The following is a 16,362-nucleotide window of genomic DNA, read 5'->3' as shown; positions in this document are numbered from 1 at the left end:
AATTTCATTACATGTAATTACAGATGAGTTACTGTAATACAGTTATTCATTATTGTTTATAGTTCTGTGGGATGACTCTTTTATATAGCTAAATGGAAATACATTGATTTTTATTTAATTTCAGAATGACATTCTGCCTCTCTCAAACTCAGTGCCTGAAGATGTGGGAAAAGCTGACCAATTAAAAGATGAAGGTGAGGATTTCATAGAGAAATTACTTATTTAGTAAAACTTTCTGAAACTCTGGAGAAAATGACTCTGTCAGTTGATAAGATTCTGGTTTATACTGCCAAGACTGGATTGTCATAAGACCACATGGTATTTGTGAAACAGAGATAAATGTGATAGGGAAGAAGCCTAGAAACATAGAATGGCTTGTGAGCAATATAGTTATGCTTTGCTTCAAGAGAAGCAGATCTGTTGTGAATAAAACTTGGAAAACAAGTAACTTAAGGGGTGATTACTTATAACTGAATTTGCTATGTGTACTCCAGGATCCCAAATTATTTTTATGCTTAAAGAGATGAAAATAATTTTCAGTATTATTTTAACCCTTGTATGTTTAGTGTTTTTGAGTTCTTTGAAATTTGTTAATGCATGTCTATGGCACTTAAGTATTAGCTAGCACATTTAATTACTGTATTACTACCTCTTCTAATAGTGGCTCTTGAAGCATTCTTGGTTCTGATAAATAAGTCACTGTTGAGGATCTGCGTTCAATTTTTCTATCATGTCATTTATGTTAAGCTATAGAGGAGAGTCGGGTCAGGCATACAAGATTTGTACTAAGAAACTGGGGAGCAGTTTTGATTCTAGCAGTGAATGAGAGCCAAGAAATTCCCTGTCCTACAGGCAGAGAGTTATTAGGGAATATGCCATGTTCCGAAGCTATACAAAATTGGTTCAGAACCATTTTTTTGGACTTTTCCCTACACTGAAGGAGGTGGTTTTTCTTTACACTGAAGAAGGTAGTTTAGTTATTAAAAAAAAAAAAATAGTTGGTGTTTAAAGTGGTAGATATGGAAGAGAGAATGCTTTTCCTATTCCTCAGGCCTTAACCTCTCTATTAAATTTATAAATACGTACCTATATCACTTTTTAATGGCCACATAGTATTCCATGGTACCGTAAAACCATGATTTACTTACCTAGATAGATAATTTTGTAATCCTAAATAACATTGTCTTAATATCTTTGTCTGCATTTTTACTATTATGTGATTATTGTCGTAGGATTGCATCATAAAGTTCTGTATTTCCAACAAATACACTGCTTTCGATTTTCGATTTCTTATTTCCTCTAAGAAATACTACTACAGTGACTTAAAATTTTAGAATGATGGCCTTCATAAATTACATGCAACAACCAGATGCACCTGGATGGCTCAATCAGTTAAGCCTTTGGCTCAGGTCATGATCCTGAGGTCCTGAGATTGAGCCCCACGTCGGGTTCCCTGCTCAGTGTGGAGACTGCTTGTCCCTCTCCCGCTGCAGGCCCCCCTGCCCCCACTTGTGCTCTCTCTTTCTCAAATAAATAAATAAACTCTTAAAAAAAATTAAGCAAGAACCAGATCGTTGTTGTCATTTGAATCAAGAGTACTCTCCAAAGAATTTGAATTTAAGCTATCCAGATAGAAATGCATTTTCCATATATTTAGTTTCTAACTGAAACAATTTAACCTGATTTTTTTTTTCTTGCCCAGAGTTTTGTAGCGTGTGAAATCACTGAGGGTAATATTGAATAAATGGCAAATTGAAATTTTATTTTTGTCCCTCATGTTTACTCCCTCTGCAGGAGATTGCATTCCCCACACAGTTTGCTATGATATAGTGAATGTTGGTAAGATGAGGATTAGGAGGATATGCAGAGAGTCATTTACTGTTCCAGAATGGGTAACTGAACTACTCTTGCTTTCGCCTTTAACCAAAAGCTTTTATTCTTTGTTTTCCCTAAGACATGTCACATCTAAGACATGCTACACACAAAGTTAAAACAATTGTTATTTTATTTTATTTTAATTTAATTTAATTTAATTTAATTTAATTTAATTTTATTTTAGAGAGTGTGCACTGGGGGGAGGGAGGAGAAGGGAGAGGGAAAGGGCAGAGGCAGAGGGAGGGGGAGAGAGAATCTCAAGCAGACTCCACACCCAGTGCAGAGCCCCACAAGGCCATTGTAGATTGTCAAGCATAAGGCTATTCCAGACTGTGTGTTACACTTATCTGTGTTAATCAAGGCTTCTAACAAGCTAGTACCTTCCTGAAATGTTGCTTTCAAATATTTTTGTGTGTTTTGTTTCTGAAGAGCAGCAGTAAGATCAGACAAAACCAAGATGGTTTCATTTCTGTCATTCCCTGACACATCACAAAAGTCTAGGCATATCTTACAGGTTGTCTTGATCAGTAAAGGAGACAATTTTATAGGAGAGTACCACGTAAGCATAAAGTGCTATACAATGTTCAGTTATATTTATCTTTACGAATTTCTTCTTCTGTGTCCTGAAGGTTTGTAGGTTAGATATTTTGTGACTTCAGGCTTATTGTTAATGTATATAAATATATATATACATATAGTATGTAGACATTTGATGTGATGGTTTACAGGAAAAGACATACAATAGATTTTAATAATGATGATGATGATAACAATGCCACCCTATTAGCGAACGATCTGTCACAACTGCTAACTCAGGAAAGGAGCGGGTGAGCCCTGGTGCTGCTGGGACCAGCTGCTCTGTCTCTGGGAACCCCAAGGGGACTGGACAATCAGAAGCACAGCTCCTGGCTGGGTTTGCCAACACTGTCACGAACAAACTCAGATACACTCTTGCAGGAGTAGCCAATAACTCAAGAGAGGAGGGTTTGGAAAAGAGAAAGGAGAAATTTATTTCAGGTACTGGCAGCTGGGGGAGGTGGCAGCTCAAGCCTTAACAACCCACCTATCTGCCCACAAGGTGGACACCTAGAGTTTTACAGGGAGAGGTTAGGGGAGTACGTGCGAGAGAACAGGCAGGGAGTGCATGATCACGGCTGCGGATCGGTATGTTTTCAGCACATAATCGTGGGCAGGGAAGGGGACCTGTGGTGTGTGGTCTTCTAGGCATTCCCTTACTATCAGTGCTTTTCTTGCCTGACGGTGGGAATGTTCTGGTCATTGCACAACACCTTCATCGTTGCCTTAAGAAAGTGTGGTAAGAAATAAGCACAATGGATTTTATTTCGAACATGAGTTAAGTGGTCATGTCTATTTCTGGTTTTAACTTTTGGGGTCTGTAATGGACCCAGAGGACTCCCTAAGAACCCAAGATGAAAAGGCCCAAGAGTAAAAAGAAAATCCACGTAACCCAGAAAATTCCTCTTGCACAGGAGAAACAAACCTATTTAAGTACCTAGGCTCATGTAGTTAATATTATCTTGCTCTGTCATAAAAACTATGTAATCCTCTTAGCTTCCTTAGAGGTTTTATAGTTGTTACTTTTGAGAGGTGGGGATCTAAATTAAATTTTAAAAAAAATTTAAAAAACAGCTTTATTGAGAGGTGCCTTGGTGGCTCAGTCGGTTGAGCATCTGACTCTGTTTCAGCTCAGGTCATGATCTCGGGGTCTTGGGATCAAGCCCTGCCTTAGACTCCGCACTCAGGGTGGGAGTCTGCTTGAGATTCTCTCTCCGTCTGTCTCTGTCCCTCCTCCTACTCGCTCTTTCTCTATCTAAAATCAATCAATCAATCTAAAAAAGCCCCAGCTTTATTGAGCTATAATTTGCATACCATGCAATTTACTCCTTTAAAGTGTACAAATTCATTGGTTTTGTAGTATATTCATGGAGTTGTGCAACCATTACCACAATTATAGAACATTTTTATCACCCCAAAAAGAAACCACGTAGCTATTAGTGGTCACTTTTTTTTTTTTTTTTAAAGAGAGAGAGTGCATGTATGCCTGTGCAAGCGTGGGTGGGGACAGAGGGAGAGGGAGAGAGAGAGAGAGAATCCTAAGCAGTCTCCGTGCTCAGTGCAGAGCCCCACGTGGGGCTCAGTCCCACCACCCTGAAATAATGACCTGAGTGGAGATCAAGAGTCGGATGTCTAGCCAACTGAACTACCCCAGTGCCTCTAGTGGTCACTCTTTATATTCATTTCTGAATCTTAATTTGCAGTAACTTTTTGCATGATTTTATTTGTTTGTTTATTTACTTATTTATGATGGGGAGAAAGGTGTGGAGGGGCCGAGAGAGAATTTTAGGTGTGTTAGCCTGATGCAGGGGATCGATCTCAACCTGAGATCATGATCTGAGCTGAAATCAAGAGTCAGACTTTAACAGACTGAGCCTCCCAGTTGCTCCACTTTTGGATGATTTTAGATACTTTTGTCTATCTGCATTTCCTTTAATCTTCCTGCTCTTGTTCCTCATAAAGTTATACCCTCCTCTTCCTATTAAGTAGCTAATGATCTATTAAAAGACCAAGCTAATAGAGAGCTTCTGGTTAAGAGAAAGTTGGAAGGAAAAATACAGGTTTTTGTGATTTAATCCTTCCTCTTAAGCAATGTTTTAAAATTTAGATTTTGAACAGTGGTTCTTCAGTGAGCAGGACACTTTTTTCCATTTCATGGAATACAGAAGATAGCCATAGGAAATCCTTTAATTTGCTGGCCAGTTGTTACACTAGCTAAATTATTGCCAGATGTATCTGTAGATGCCCTTCTTGATGATTAGTACCCTGTGGGCTAGCCCTGGTATCTGAAATTCTGTCTTTCTAGAAATTAATGTCCAACAATCCCCTTTTAAAAATCTATCTCTGGAAGGAGTAGCACATAAAAATATTATCTGCCAATAACATATTAACATGATTAATTTTACCAGCTTCCCCACACAACAGAGTTCTGAGGGCTTGACTGTTCAGCAGGTGTATGTTTTGACAGGGAAGGAGTGGAAGAGGGGGTCCAGATTGAGATGATGGCTGAGAAGGGTGTTGCATCTCGAATGGGGTGGGCAGCTCTAAAAAGAACGGAGAGAGATGAAGACAAGGAAGGTGAGAAGAGATTCAATTTTGCCACCAGATATTCATAACTGTTGCATTTACTCACTTATTGAAGCCTGGATTTTATAAGGTATGCAAACATTAATTATTTTAAGACTTTGCATTGTTAAAATCATTCAAACACACTGACGGCTGAGGAGTATCAACTGTATAGTACAATATAACATTTATCTCTAGTGCCACTGAAAAATCATGTTGATGGGGTGCGTGATTCGCTCAATTTAGAACATGTGGCTCTTGATCTCGGGTTCGTGAGTTCAAGTCCCACATTGTGGGTAGAGTTTACTTAAAAAAAAATTGGGGCGCCTGTGTGGCTCAGTTGGTTAAGCGTCTGCCTTCGGCTCAGGTCATGATCCCAGAGTCCTGGGATCGAGTCCCACATCTGGCTCCCTGCTCAGCGGGGAGCCTGCTTCTCCCTCTCCCTCTGCCTGCCACTCTGCCTACTTGTGCTCTCTCTATCTCTGTCAAATAAATAAATAAAATCTTTAAAAAAATAAAAATTAAAAAATTAAGAAAAATCATCTTGCTGACCTTCATATTATTGTAGTTTCTGTGATTCAGATTTATCTTTTGGACTTTATATTTTTTGTGTATATTGTATTTACTGTACATATTGATTATTTCAGGCAATAACCACATGAAAGAAGAGAATTTTGCTGCTGCTGTGGATTGTTACACACAGGCAATAGAACTGGATCCAAATAATGCGGTTTATTATTGCAACAGGTAAACTAGCAATATTGTGGAGGGTTTACAGTTCTTAAACTGTAATTTGCATTAATAGCTCTGAAGGAGAACTGTAAAATTCATTTTGAAAATTTTGAAAGTTCAGAAAAGTATAAAGAAGGAAAAATAAAACCTCATAAAATTACCGCTCAGAGCTAATCACTGTTTTTGGCATATTTTGTTTAATGTGAGTATAATCAATTTCAGATTCATTGTTTTTCAGTAGGCATGTCATAAACACATCCTTACTTTGTTGAAACTCTTTCTAAACATTATTTAAATGGATACAAATTAATCTGTTCCTTCCTCATTTTTTTATACTTCCAGTACCTATCATTGTGGCTGGCATGAAGCATTCGTTATTTTTTAATAAATGGATAAATGTACCTTAATTTATTTTATCTTACTGTTATTTTCTTTGCACCTTAATTTACATAACTGCTGACTTACTGGCCAACTTTGAGGCTGTTCATTTTTTTTCAGTATGATGGAGCTGCAGTGAACAACCTTGTTTCTCAAATTATTTTCTGAAATTTAGATTTTCTGGACTTTGGATTTTATCCTTGGACCTGCTTTCATTTGGTTTAACAGTGTAAACAGTTAAAATATTGTTGATGCTAATTGCAAATTTGTTCAAATTTCTTTGAAAAATTTTGAGACTTGATTTCCTTCCTGAGGAGTGTATGAGTGTATCTGTTTTTGCCATATCCTTTTCAGCACTAAGTACCTGCATTATCATTTATTATTGTTAGTTTAATATTATTTTATTTTAATAGTAATTGTTCTAATTTATATTTAATTACTGGTAGGGTTGGACATTTTTTAGATGTTGGGCATTTGTGGGTTTTCTTCTTTAAATTCTCTATTTGTACCTGTGCCAGGCTTTAGCCTGTTTGACCTCATAGTTCTTTTTTTCCTGTTCTGCCCTTTTTAACAGAGGGTCTGACCCTACTGGGTTGCATTTCCCAGGCTCCTCCTGGGTTGTGTCTGGGTTCAGCCATAGAAGGTGCTGGCAGGAGATTGGAGGGCAGAGGAGGAGAGAAGTCGGGATATTTCTTCCCCTCTTTTTACAACAAGTTGTTTATCCAGCAGGGGCTGCTTCCTATCCTTGTTTCCAGCCCCCAGCCAACACACCTGCTATGATCCCAGCTTTTGCCAGGTGATGTTGGGTTTTGGACTCTGCACTTTGTCCTCTGTCTTAGGGATAGTAATGGCTTCCTGTTGTTCCTCACCTCTGGATTTGCTGCACAACAATGCCTATCGGCATCTCAGCTCCTCTATTAACTATATAATGAATTCCCTGAACTAAATTAATCTGTTTTAAATATTAAAGTTCCAATAGTACTTCTGCAATGATGGAAATGTTCTTGTATCTTCAATGTTCGATACAGTAGCCACTGGCTAGAGTGGCTATTGACCACTTGAAATGTGGCTAGTGCAATTGAGGAAGTAAATTTTTAGTGTTTAATCGATTGAAGATGAATTTAAATTAATTTGAATTGCAATAGGCTACTGTCCTATATAGCGTGGCTGAATATTAGATACAATCCATTTGTCCTAATTGCACAGCTTACTCTTTGCCTTTTAATATTTTTATATGTAAAGGTTTTAAGTATTGATGTAGACAAGTTTGTTTTTCCTTTCTTTTGAATATTCTTCCGATGTTTTTCATCTTCAATCTCTCCCCATTTGCAGACTTGACAAATAACTTTTATTTTTTCTTCACATTTAAATTTTATCATCACAAGTGTGTTTTGGTGAATAGAATCTATTTTACCAACCTGGAACTCTTTGTGACAGAAATGTATAAAAATTACCTTTTATTATATAGTTAAGTTCTTAGATTTGGGAGAGATCTTTAAATTATTTTGGTCTGATCTTTCACTGAGTTATCCTTATCCCGTTTAGGGTATTCATACCCTTGTGAGGTCGTTCCTTCTTCCCCGCCTTTTTTTTGTGGTCCTATCTGTCGGAAAAGTCTTCCTTGTGTTGGCACTGAATTTGTTTTCCCAAAACCCTTGTAGCCAATCCCAGTTGGCAGTTTTTATTTTTATTCTTAAGGGCAATTACAGAATAATTATGATCCTTCTTTTTTATAATAGTACCTTACATTTTGAAGTTTGTTACCCTGTTCACTTGAGTTCTTTTCTCCACATTATATGTTCACAGCTTCTTCAGTTATACCTCAAATAATGCAGTTTATGTTCTGCACTTTTGCTCTAAACTTGTTCCAGTTTACCTGTATGTGTAGTTCCCAGGAATTTACACAGTATTTCTGGAATTGGTCTGACCCCAATAGTCTTGTAGTAGGGCTCTCATTTAACCTACTGCTAGATAACATAATTACATATTAGCATTTTATAGCATTATTTATTAAATTCATATTTTGCTTTTGGTTTATTAAAGTGTCTCTGTTTCACACGTTCTCTTTATTTTGTCATTCAGTCATATTTTCATCTGACAGATTCTTGCCAAAAACCTGCTGTGTACCAGTGCTCTCACTGGAGGTATAGTTGGTTTTCTGTACTCAAATGCAGGATCTTGTATTTGATCCCTATAGAATTTTATCTTGTTACAGTCTCTTATTGTTTGACCCTTAATCTTTTTGGATAATTTGTAAAGTAACATATTTGCTTTTGCTCCTAGTTTCATGTCATCCACAACCTTAAGAATGCCATATATTATATTATGTCAGTTACGAAGTCAACTAAGAGAGCAATCACAGGGAAGTGGTTAAGAGCAGGGGTTCTGACCCAGACTCTTTGAATTCTAATTTCTGGCTCTGACACTTACTAAGTATGTGACATTGAGCAAATTACCTAGCATATGCATGCCTTAGTTTCCCCATTAGTAAAATGTGGTTAATAGTATTTACCCCATAGGACTTTTGCAGAGATTAAATAGTTAATACATATGAAGTGCTAAGAGGTGGTCTAGTAAAGAGTGTTGTACATAACAATTTTATTGTATTTGATATTTGTTACAATTATATATTATTAATTATATATTATATTGTTAACTAAATATTATTTATTGTATCATTAATTCTGTTATAATATATTTAATATTATCATTATTATTTATGCAATCTGGGTTTTTTTGCTTTGCTCAGAATATAAAGAGAGATCCAAATTTATTGAGGTCCAAATATGTCGTCAGTTGTCTTTCTCTGATTTACCAGTCTGGTAGTAAGCCTGTTAAAAGGAAATGATGTTAGTCAGACAGGAGTTGTTCTGAATTAATCTAGTGTCATTTATCTTCTTTTTTTGGGAGGGAGGGCCTCTTACATTTTTATGAAAAATTTTGAACTTGAAAGAAGTTTACAATAAATATTCTTATATCCATCCACACCAAGATTTTGCCTTTAATATTTTAGTATATTTGCTATGTCACATATTTATTCATCTATTTGTACCCCTCTGTTCATTAGTCTGTCTTATTTTTGATGCATTTCAAGGTAGATTGCAGCCATCAGTACACTGTCCCCCTAAATACTTTATCATGCATGTCATAAATAGAGTTCAGTATTTTGCATTTTTTTCTTTTGAGGTAAAATTTATGGGTCATAACATACACAAATCTTAACTGCACTTGGCCTGAGTTTTGACAAATGCATACACTTGTATAACTCAAAACCGCCTATCAAACTACTGAAAATTCTACATGCCCCTTCAGAGTCAGTTGCCTAAAACACCAGAGGTTGCAACCGCTGTTTTGCTTTTATTTCCTTACTATAGATTAGATTTGTTTCTTTGAGAGTTCCACATAAAAGGAATCATACCATATGTACTATTTTGTGTGAGACACTTTTTGCTTAGGTTAATGGTTTCGAGATTCACCATGTTGTTTCTTGTCTCAGTGGTTCTTGCTTTTAATTGCTCAGTCGTACTCTACTGTTTGCGTGTACCACAGTTTGCTGAGCCGTTTTCCTATTTATGGTCACCTGGGTGCTTTTGGTTTTTTGTTTGTTTTGCATTTTGTCCAGAAATTATAGTTATTTGTGGAAGAGTTGGATCCATAAGGAAGTTAGTTGTCCATACTAGAAATCTACATTTCCTTTACCAAAAAATCACTTTATTAATGTGTCCTAATAATCTAGCCCAGAAAAAAATCCAAGTAATTTGTGGAAAATGAATTCTGCAAGCTGTGTGTTCTATTCTCTGTCCTCAGATGGCTATGTATGTTTTAATTTAGCATATGAAATATTTGAAACAAAAACATTTAATGATGTCACTAAATGTTATGACCAGATATAGATGTTATCAGGGAATTGCTTGTAAAGACCACAGTAAGCCGTACACTTTTAACTATGAATATGATAAATTGGAGCCTAAATAAATCATTTATTTCAAATGAGATTAGGGTTCATGAATAGTCTTACGTTTACTAGTACTGGATTGAAAGAGATTCTTGGCAATACCTGTGCTTGCTTTTCATTTAGCTGTCTTTAAGTTGAAATCAATAATCATGCTTATCTTTTTCATTTAAATAGTATCTTTTTTCCCTGAGGAGTTCAGTAATAGAGCAAGCAATTTCGTATTAAATAATTAGAAAACTTTATTTGTATATTTAATACAAATATTGAAAAAAGTTAAAAAAATTTTTTTAGACCCTAGTAGTTGTAAATATCTCAATAGCCTATAGTCTTGCCAACTACCCCTTGCATTTTTATTAGCCAGCCGGCTGCCAAGAATTGGAAGCCTGAAATAGCAGATCTAAATATTCCTTTTGATATTCATTGTCACAGTTTTATTCCTAATCAAAATATTGTTCATATATTAAACTTGCTAGCATGAACTGTAGTTTTCTTTTTATAGAAGTGACTTTCTTGTATCTTAGAACATAATCAGTTGGCACATTTCTTAATCATAAGCCTTTCTTTTCTAGTATTTATCTTCTGTTTTAGCTTTTAGGATTCTAAGGATGCTTTAGGCTCAGCTTAGGTACCAGGAAAACCTGAGTCCTTCCTTGCAAACCTATTATTTATTTTTGCTTTTTTTTCTCTACTCACTGACCATGATATATAACATTTATGTCAGTTTATCATATGTTGTGCCTTATTTTATTTGCACACTTATTTTATTTCTTCAGGTGAAGGGCAGAGATTGGATCTTGTATCTTTTTGTATCTCTTATAGTACCTAGCACTGTTCCTCACAGGACTTCAGCCAGTTTTTGTTGGATGTCTGGAGGACTACAGAAGAATTACAAGAAATTTCCAGTGATGTTGAAGCGACGACACTCACTTTAACACTTGTAGACATAAAACAACAAATGATTGATATAGATCTAAAACATTTACAAGTAGTTTATAATATGAAATGATATTTTATATTAAGCTAGCTAAATTTCTGTGTCTTCTGTCCCTAAACAGTACTCATATTTCTTTTGTACAACCTCATTGCTGAGTATATTACTTTACCCATAACTGTCTTATGTTTCTGGGATGGATGGATGGTTGAATGACTGAGACAATAAATGGAATTATTTGGTGTACAAGAGAGAGACAGAGCATGATTGGGAGAATTTATCCAGAGGCCTCTCAGGTGATGGGGAATTGGAGATGGAGCTAGATTTGATGGACAGGTAGAACTTAGGTGGAGGATAGGGGTAGGGGAAGGCATTTAAGTTGGAGAATCTAGTTTAAAAGGCACAATTAGGAATGTTAGTGGCAGCGTGAGCTCTGAGAAAGATTGGAACAGAGACCGTGCTGTTTTTCACTTTGTTTTCCTTCACTTCCATAAGCAGCATGTAGTCATTAGGCTCACGTGGATTTGAACTTGGTTCATTAAATTTGGAGTTGAATCCCAGGTCAGCCACGTACTAGCTCTGTGGTCTTGGGCAGCTGCTTAACCTTTTTGAGCTTCAGTTTCCTCGCTTGTAAGATAGAGATATACTAACCCTGTGAGGGGTGATAATTATATAAATTACCTAGCATAGTTCTAGGCTTTCATTATTTGTTTCTTTTAAAAATAGTGTAATTCCTAGTTGTAGAAATAAGTTTTTGCTGTAACTTATTTATGCATGACCTACGGTATGGGAGATTAAGTTACCTGTGATTTTTCTTTTTGCCTCGTTTTCTATAAAAATAGAACACAGGTTATATTCATGCTCTTGCTCTAACAGGGTAAAGTAGGCGAAGGTGTCCGAAAACATGGTGACTCTGGCTGTATTGTTCTGTTGGAATTTCATTAGTTATGCCCTGATAACCAGACAGCAGGGGCAGAGAGAGCAGGCCCCATTGATATTCAGTTCAGACACTGGCATGTTTGGCTTCATCTCACAGAAGATTTGAATATAGCCCAAATTCTCTTCCCTTTCCTGGCCTTAGATGTTCAGGTGCTTGTCCTCTTTTGAAAGATCCTAGCTTGCAGTTTGTGATCTAGAGCTAAAACTATCGGGCACCTGGGTGGCTCAGTCATTTAAGTGTCTGCCTTCGGCTCAGGTCATGATCCTGGGATCGAGTCCCACATCGGGCTCCCTGCTCAGCGGGGAGCCTGCTTCTCCCTCTTCCTCTGCCCCTGCTTGTGCTCTCTCTGTCAAATAAACAAATAAATAAAATCTTTTTTTTTTTTTTTTTTTTTTAAAGCTAAAGCTATCAAGATTCAAACAGTCATCTTCTTCCCTTCTGCCCACTCTTCTTTCTGGGTCTGATTCTCCCTGCCTTATTCCCTGTCTTGTTATCAGTATCTGAAGTGAGAGATCAGGGTGTCTTCTGCTCAGTTTACCTTTTCTGTATACCTCCCAACAGCTCATTTGTTCCCTCCTCCATTTCCATCACTACTCCCTTAGTCTAGATTCTTAAATTTTGCTAAACTAGTGCTATAGTAACTTCATTTGGCTTCCATTGTCTACTTGCACTCCCCGCTCCAGTCTTCTGACAAAAGGGTCTTTCTAAAATGTGAATTTAATCGTCTAATTTTTGCTTTCTTCTTGCTAGACCCAAGTACCTATATGATCATATTTAAACTCCTCAGCATAAGATCTTTTATAATCTAGGCATTTAAAAAATATTTGGCTGTTTTTATTAGCCATTCATTTTTTTCCTTTTTTAAAAAATAGATTATTTATTTATTTATTTGAGTGAGAGAGAGAACACGAGAGGGGGGAGGGACAGAAAGAGAGGGAGAAGCAGGTTCTCCGCTGAGCAGGGATCCCATTGTGTGACTCTATTCCAGGACCCGGGATCATGACCTGAGCCAGAGGCAGATGGTTAACTGACTGAGCCACCCAGGCGTCCTGTCATTTTCCTTTTTAAAATTTTATTATTTTCACTCTTCTTCCTACTCCATTCTTCTTTCTACTCTATGCACATAGAATGTGAAATTTGCTGACTTCTTTTTTTTAATGTCTTCTTTATTTTATTTTTGAATTTTTATTGAGGTATAATTAACATACAATATTATATTAACTTCAGGTGGGCAGCATATTGATCAACAATTCTATACATTACTGAATGCTCCCTACGATAAGTGTAGTGACCGTCGCCATATAATAACGTTATTATTGGCTATATTCCCTTGTACTGTACTTTTCATCTTGGTGAAATTTGCTGACTTCTTAAGAGTACCATGTTGAGACATCTCTCCATGCTTTTATGTGCTCTGCCTAGAATGTTCCATACCTTATTTAACTGGTCAACTGCCAGCCATCGTTCAAGACCCTGCTAGGTGTTACTTTTGGAAAGATTTTCTTAATTTTTTCTCTTCCCAACCTCCTGTCCATACTCTTGCGCCCTTCCCCACCGTGTCCTATGGAGTGCTGCTGTCTAGGATGGGAGCCCCTAGCCACATGTGGCTGGTCAAATGCAAGTTAAACTTAATAAAATAAAAAATTCAGTTCCTCAGTTGCTAGCATATTTCAAGGGCTCTTTCGCCACATGCGGACAAGGGGCTGCTGTACGGGATAGCACAGATGAAGAACTTATTTATCACAGGAAGTTCTATTAGCTCTGCACAGGGTTAACTATACTCAACTCATGTTGCCTCTTCCTTTGATACTTTGTTGATACTTCTTTTGACTCCATTGTTGCACTTATCACACTATTATTTATTTACATCTGTTTTTCTCTATTAGATCGTGAAAGATTGGAGGGCAGAGATGTGTCCTCTTCATCTCTGTGTATTTGGTTTGGATTTCAGGGTTTAGCATATTATAGTTTTCAACAAAAGTTTGAGTTGAACGGATACCGTGAATTTTAGGAGGGAGAATTGCCTCTACTTGAAAGACTTCTAATAGTGAAGCAGTTATATGTCAGCATGTTTTATACATATATACATAAATACGTATTGTAAATAATATCGTAAATTTGTTATATAATATATATTTAGGAGAATAAATTTAAAACTATTTAAAACCTATTTCAACTTACTGAAAGAGTAATACATGAACATCTATATATGCTTACCCTAGAGTCAAAAATAGCTAACATTTTGCCATGTTTACTTTCTCTCTCTTTCTGTCTCTCTGTGGGGGTGTTGTGAGTGGGTGTATAAAATTTTCTTGCTGGTCCTAAATCCTTCAGTTATATCTCCTAAGAATGAGAATATACTCTGCATAATTATCATACCATTCACATGTAGGAAAATTAGCATTGACATTTCTTCATTTGTCCCTAGAATACTTTCGATAGCTATGTCTTTTTTTTTTATTTTAAAGATTTTATTTATTTATTTGACAGAGAGAGGCAGTGAGAGAGGGAACACAAGCAGGGGGAGTGTGAGAGGGAGAAGCAGGCTTCCCGCGGAGCAGGGAGCCCGATGCAGGGCTCGATCCCAGGACCCTGAGATCATGACCTGAGCCGAAGGCAGACGCTTAACGACTGAGCCACCCAGGCGCCCCGATAGCTATGTCTTTGATCCAGAAGCCAATCAATGTTTGTGTGTTGCGTTTTGAGATATTACTTTTGTCTCTTAATCTAGAAAATATTACTGGTTTTTTATTTATATTTTTATGACATAGACATTTTTGAAGAGTTCCGACCAGTGATTTTATAGCATGTGCCATAATCTGGATTTGTGTGATTGTTTCCTCAGGATTAATTTTAGGTTGAAGTGTGGTATTAAGCCCACATAAATAATTATGTGTACCATTTATTGCATTAAAATAGGAGGCACATAATTTCAAAGTGTCCATTAGTGGTGATTCTAAGTTTGATATCTTCGGGTGGTGACCATCATCTCTGTTATTCCTTTTATAATTAAAAATTATCTGTAGGGTCAGATCATGTGAATATCCCATTCCCCAGCAATCTTTTACTCAGTGTTTTATCTTACGTTCATGATCTTTCCTTGAATCATTAAAACACTGATGGTCACAAAATGGTGATTTTCTAATTTTATCATTTCTTTTACATTTATTTTCTCACATATTTCTGTAAAGAAGAACTTTCTTTCCACTCCCCCCTTTTCCACTTTCCTCCTCCTTTCCCCTACCCCAACTTTTTTGAGTATCATTATGGACTAATGAATTTTTAAAATCACTGTTCAATGTGTTATAAGAAATTGCTATAATTATTATTTTTGGCACTTAAATTTATCCCATATTTGGCTAGTGAGAGCCCCTTTAAACTTGCTATGTGTCCTTTTATATAACTTTGTTTTGAACATTTTCTTACTTCCTGAGACAACAAGGTATTCCACAATTGTCCTGTACATACTTTGCCCTAGACCTGAGCTCAGCTGTTTCTACCAGTAGCCCCTATTCCTGTTAGTGGAGAATAGTATTTAGAAACCAAGGTCTGGTCGCAAGACATGATCATTGCTACTGAAGTGTTACTGCTTCTTCAGTGAACAGAGCTAGGAAATACAATTTTTGAAAAATCATCGGTTTATGCAGATACCTTCAATTTGTATTCCATTGTCACCTTCCCCCATTTTATGTGGATTTCTTTTCTTCCAGAGTGAAAATCCTGCTTTCCAACACCACCAGTATGTTTACTCATTAGGTCTACCCTTCAGTATTCTTCAGTTGATAGTATAATACCAATATTATGCCATTAGCAAGCCTACTAAGTAAATTTCACAATTTCTTTTCTCCTTAGAATCCGTCTCATTAAAGATATATACTCAGAATACTACTTGAAAGTTACTTGAATTCTTTTTGATCTACAGTTAGCATCATTTGTTTCTCTTTCACTCAGTTTGAAAGTTTGCTTTTTCATCCTTTTTGAAGTCTTATGCCCATTTTTATCCCATCTACCTCATGCCCACCCATTCCATCCAAAAGAGTGAGACTTTTCATATAAGTTTGATTTCTGAGCCATGTAAATGTTTTCCATAAAATTAAACAGACAGGATGGTCAGTAATAATGTCAGTAATAATGACTCTCTTTATCCTCAATAGTGCTTTTTGCTTTGTATTTTATATTTGTGTTCCTACATCAGCTTTTTTGTTTTCAGTTGGCCTGATTATCTTTTTCTAGCCCTTTCTTTAACCTGTGTGTGATTATGTTTTAGGTGGTATGTATACAATTTGAGAAACTGATTTTTATCTAGGTTACTTTGTAGTTGCTTTTATGTTTGAATTGGTTTTCTACTCTGATATTATTTGGCTGCCTCTCCCTTCCCCCTTCCCTGCTCTTTTTTTTTTTTTTTGCCTT

The 16,362-nt window shown here is 36.5% G+C and overlaps 1 protein-coding gene across 3 annotated transcripts in view; it reads left to right on the top strand.

Annotated features, from left to right (window-relative positions):
• SGTB (small glutamine rich tetratricopeptide repeat co-chaperone beta) overlaps positions 1-16,362 on the top strand; it is a 44,951-nt gene that overhangs the window by 14,005 nt on the left and 14,584 nt on the right. Inside the window, exons 4-6 of one of the 3 annotated variants that reach the window (XM_064596178.1) lie at positions 125-194; positions 4,924-5,028; positions 5,664-5,763. In XM_064596178.1, coding sequence (XP_064452248.1) covers positions 125-194; positions 4,924-5,028; positions 5,664-5,763 — 275 coding nt within the window. Of the gene's footprint in view, positions 1-124; positions 195-4,902; positions 5,029-5,663; positions 5,764-16,362 lie in introns of all 3 variants that reach the window. The other 2 variants (XM_064596177.1, XM_045895590.3) reach the window with 2 other exon arrangements.

This window comes from Mirounga angustirostris, unplaced genomic scaffold (genome assembly GCF_029215605.1).
Source record: "Mirounga angustirostris isolate CCGP_5_RB_7025 unplaced genomic scaffold, mMirAng1.0.hap1 SCAF_7, whole genome shotgun sequence".
NCBI classification, from domain to species: domain Eukaryota; kingdom Metazoa; phylum Chordata; class Mammalia; order Carnivora; family Phocidae; genus Mirounga; species Mirounga angustirostris.
The sequence above is the reverse complement of the archived record's forward strand: the minus strand, read 5'-3'. Positions and strand labels throughout refer to the sequence as shown.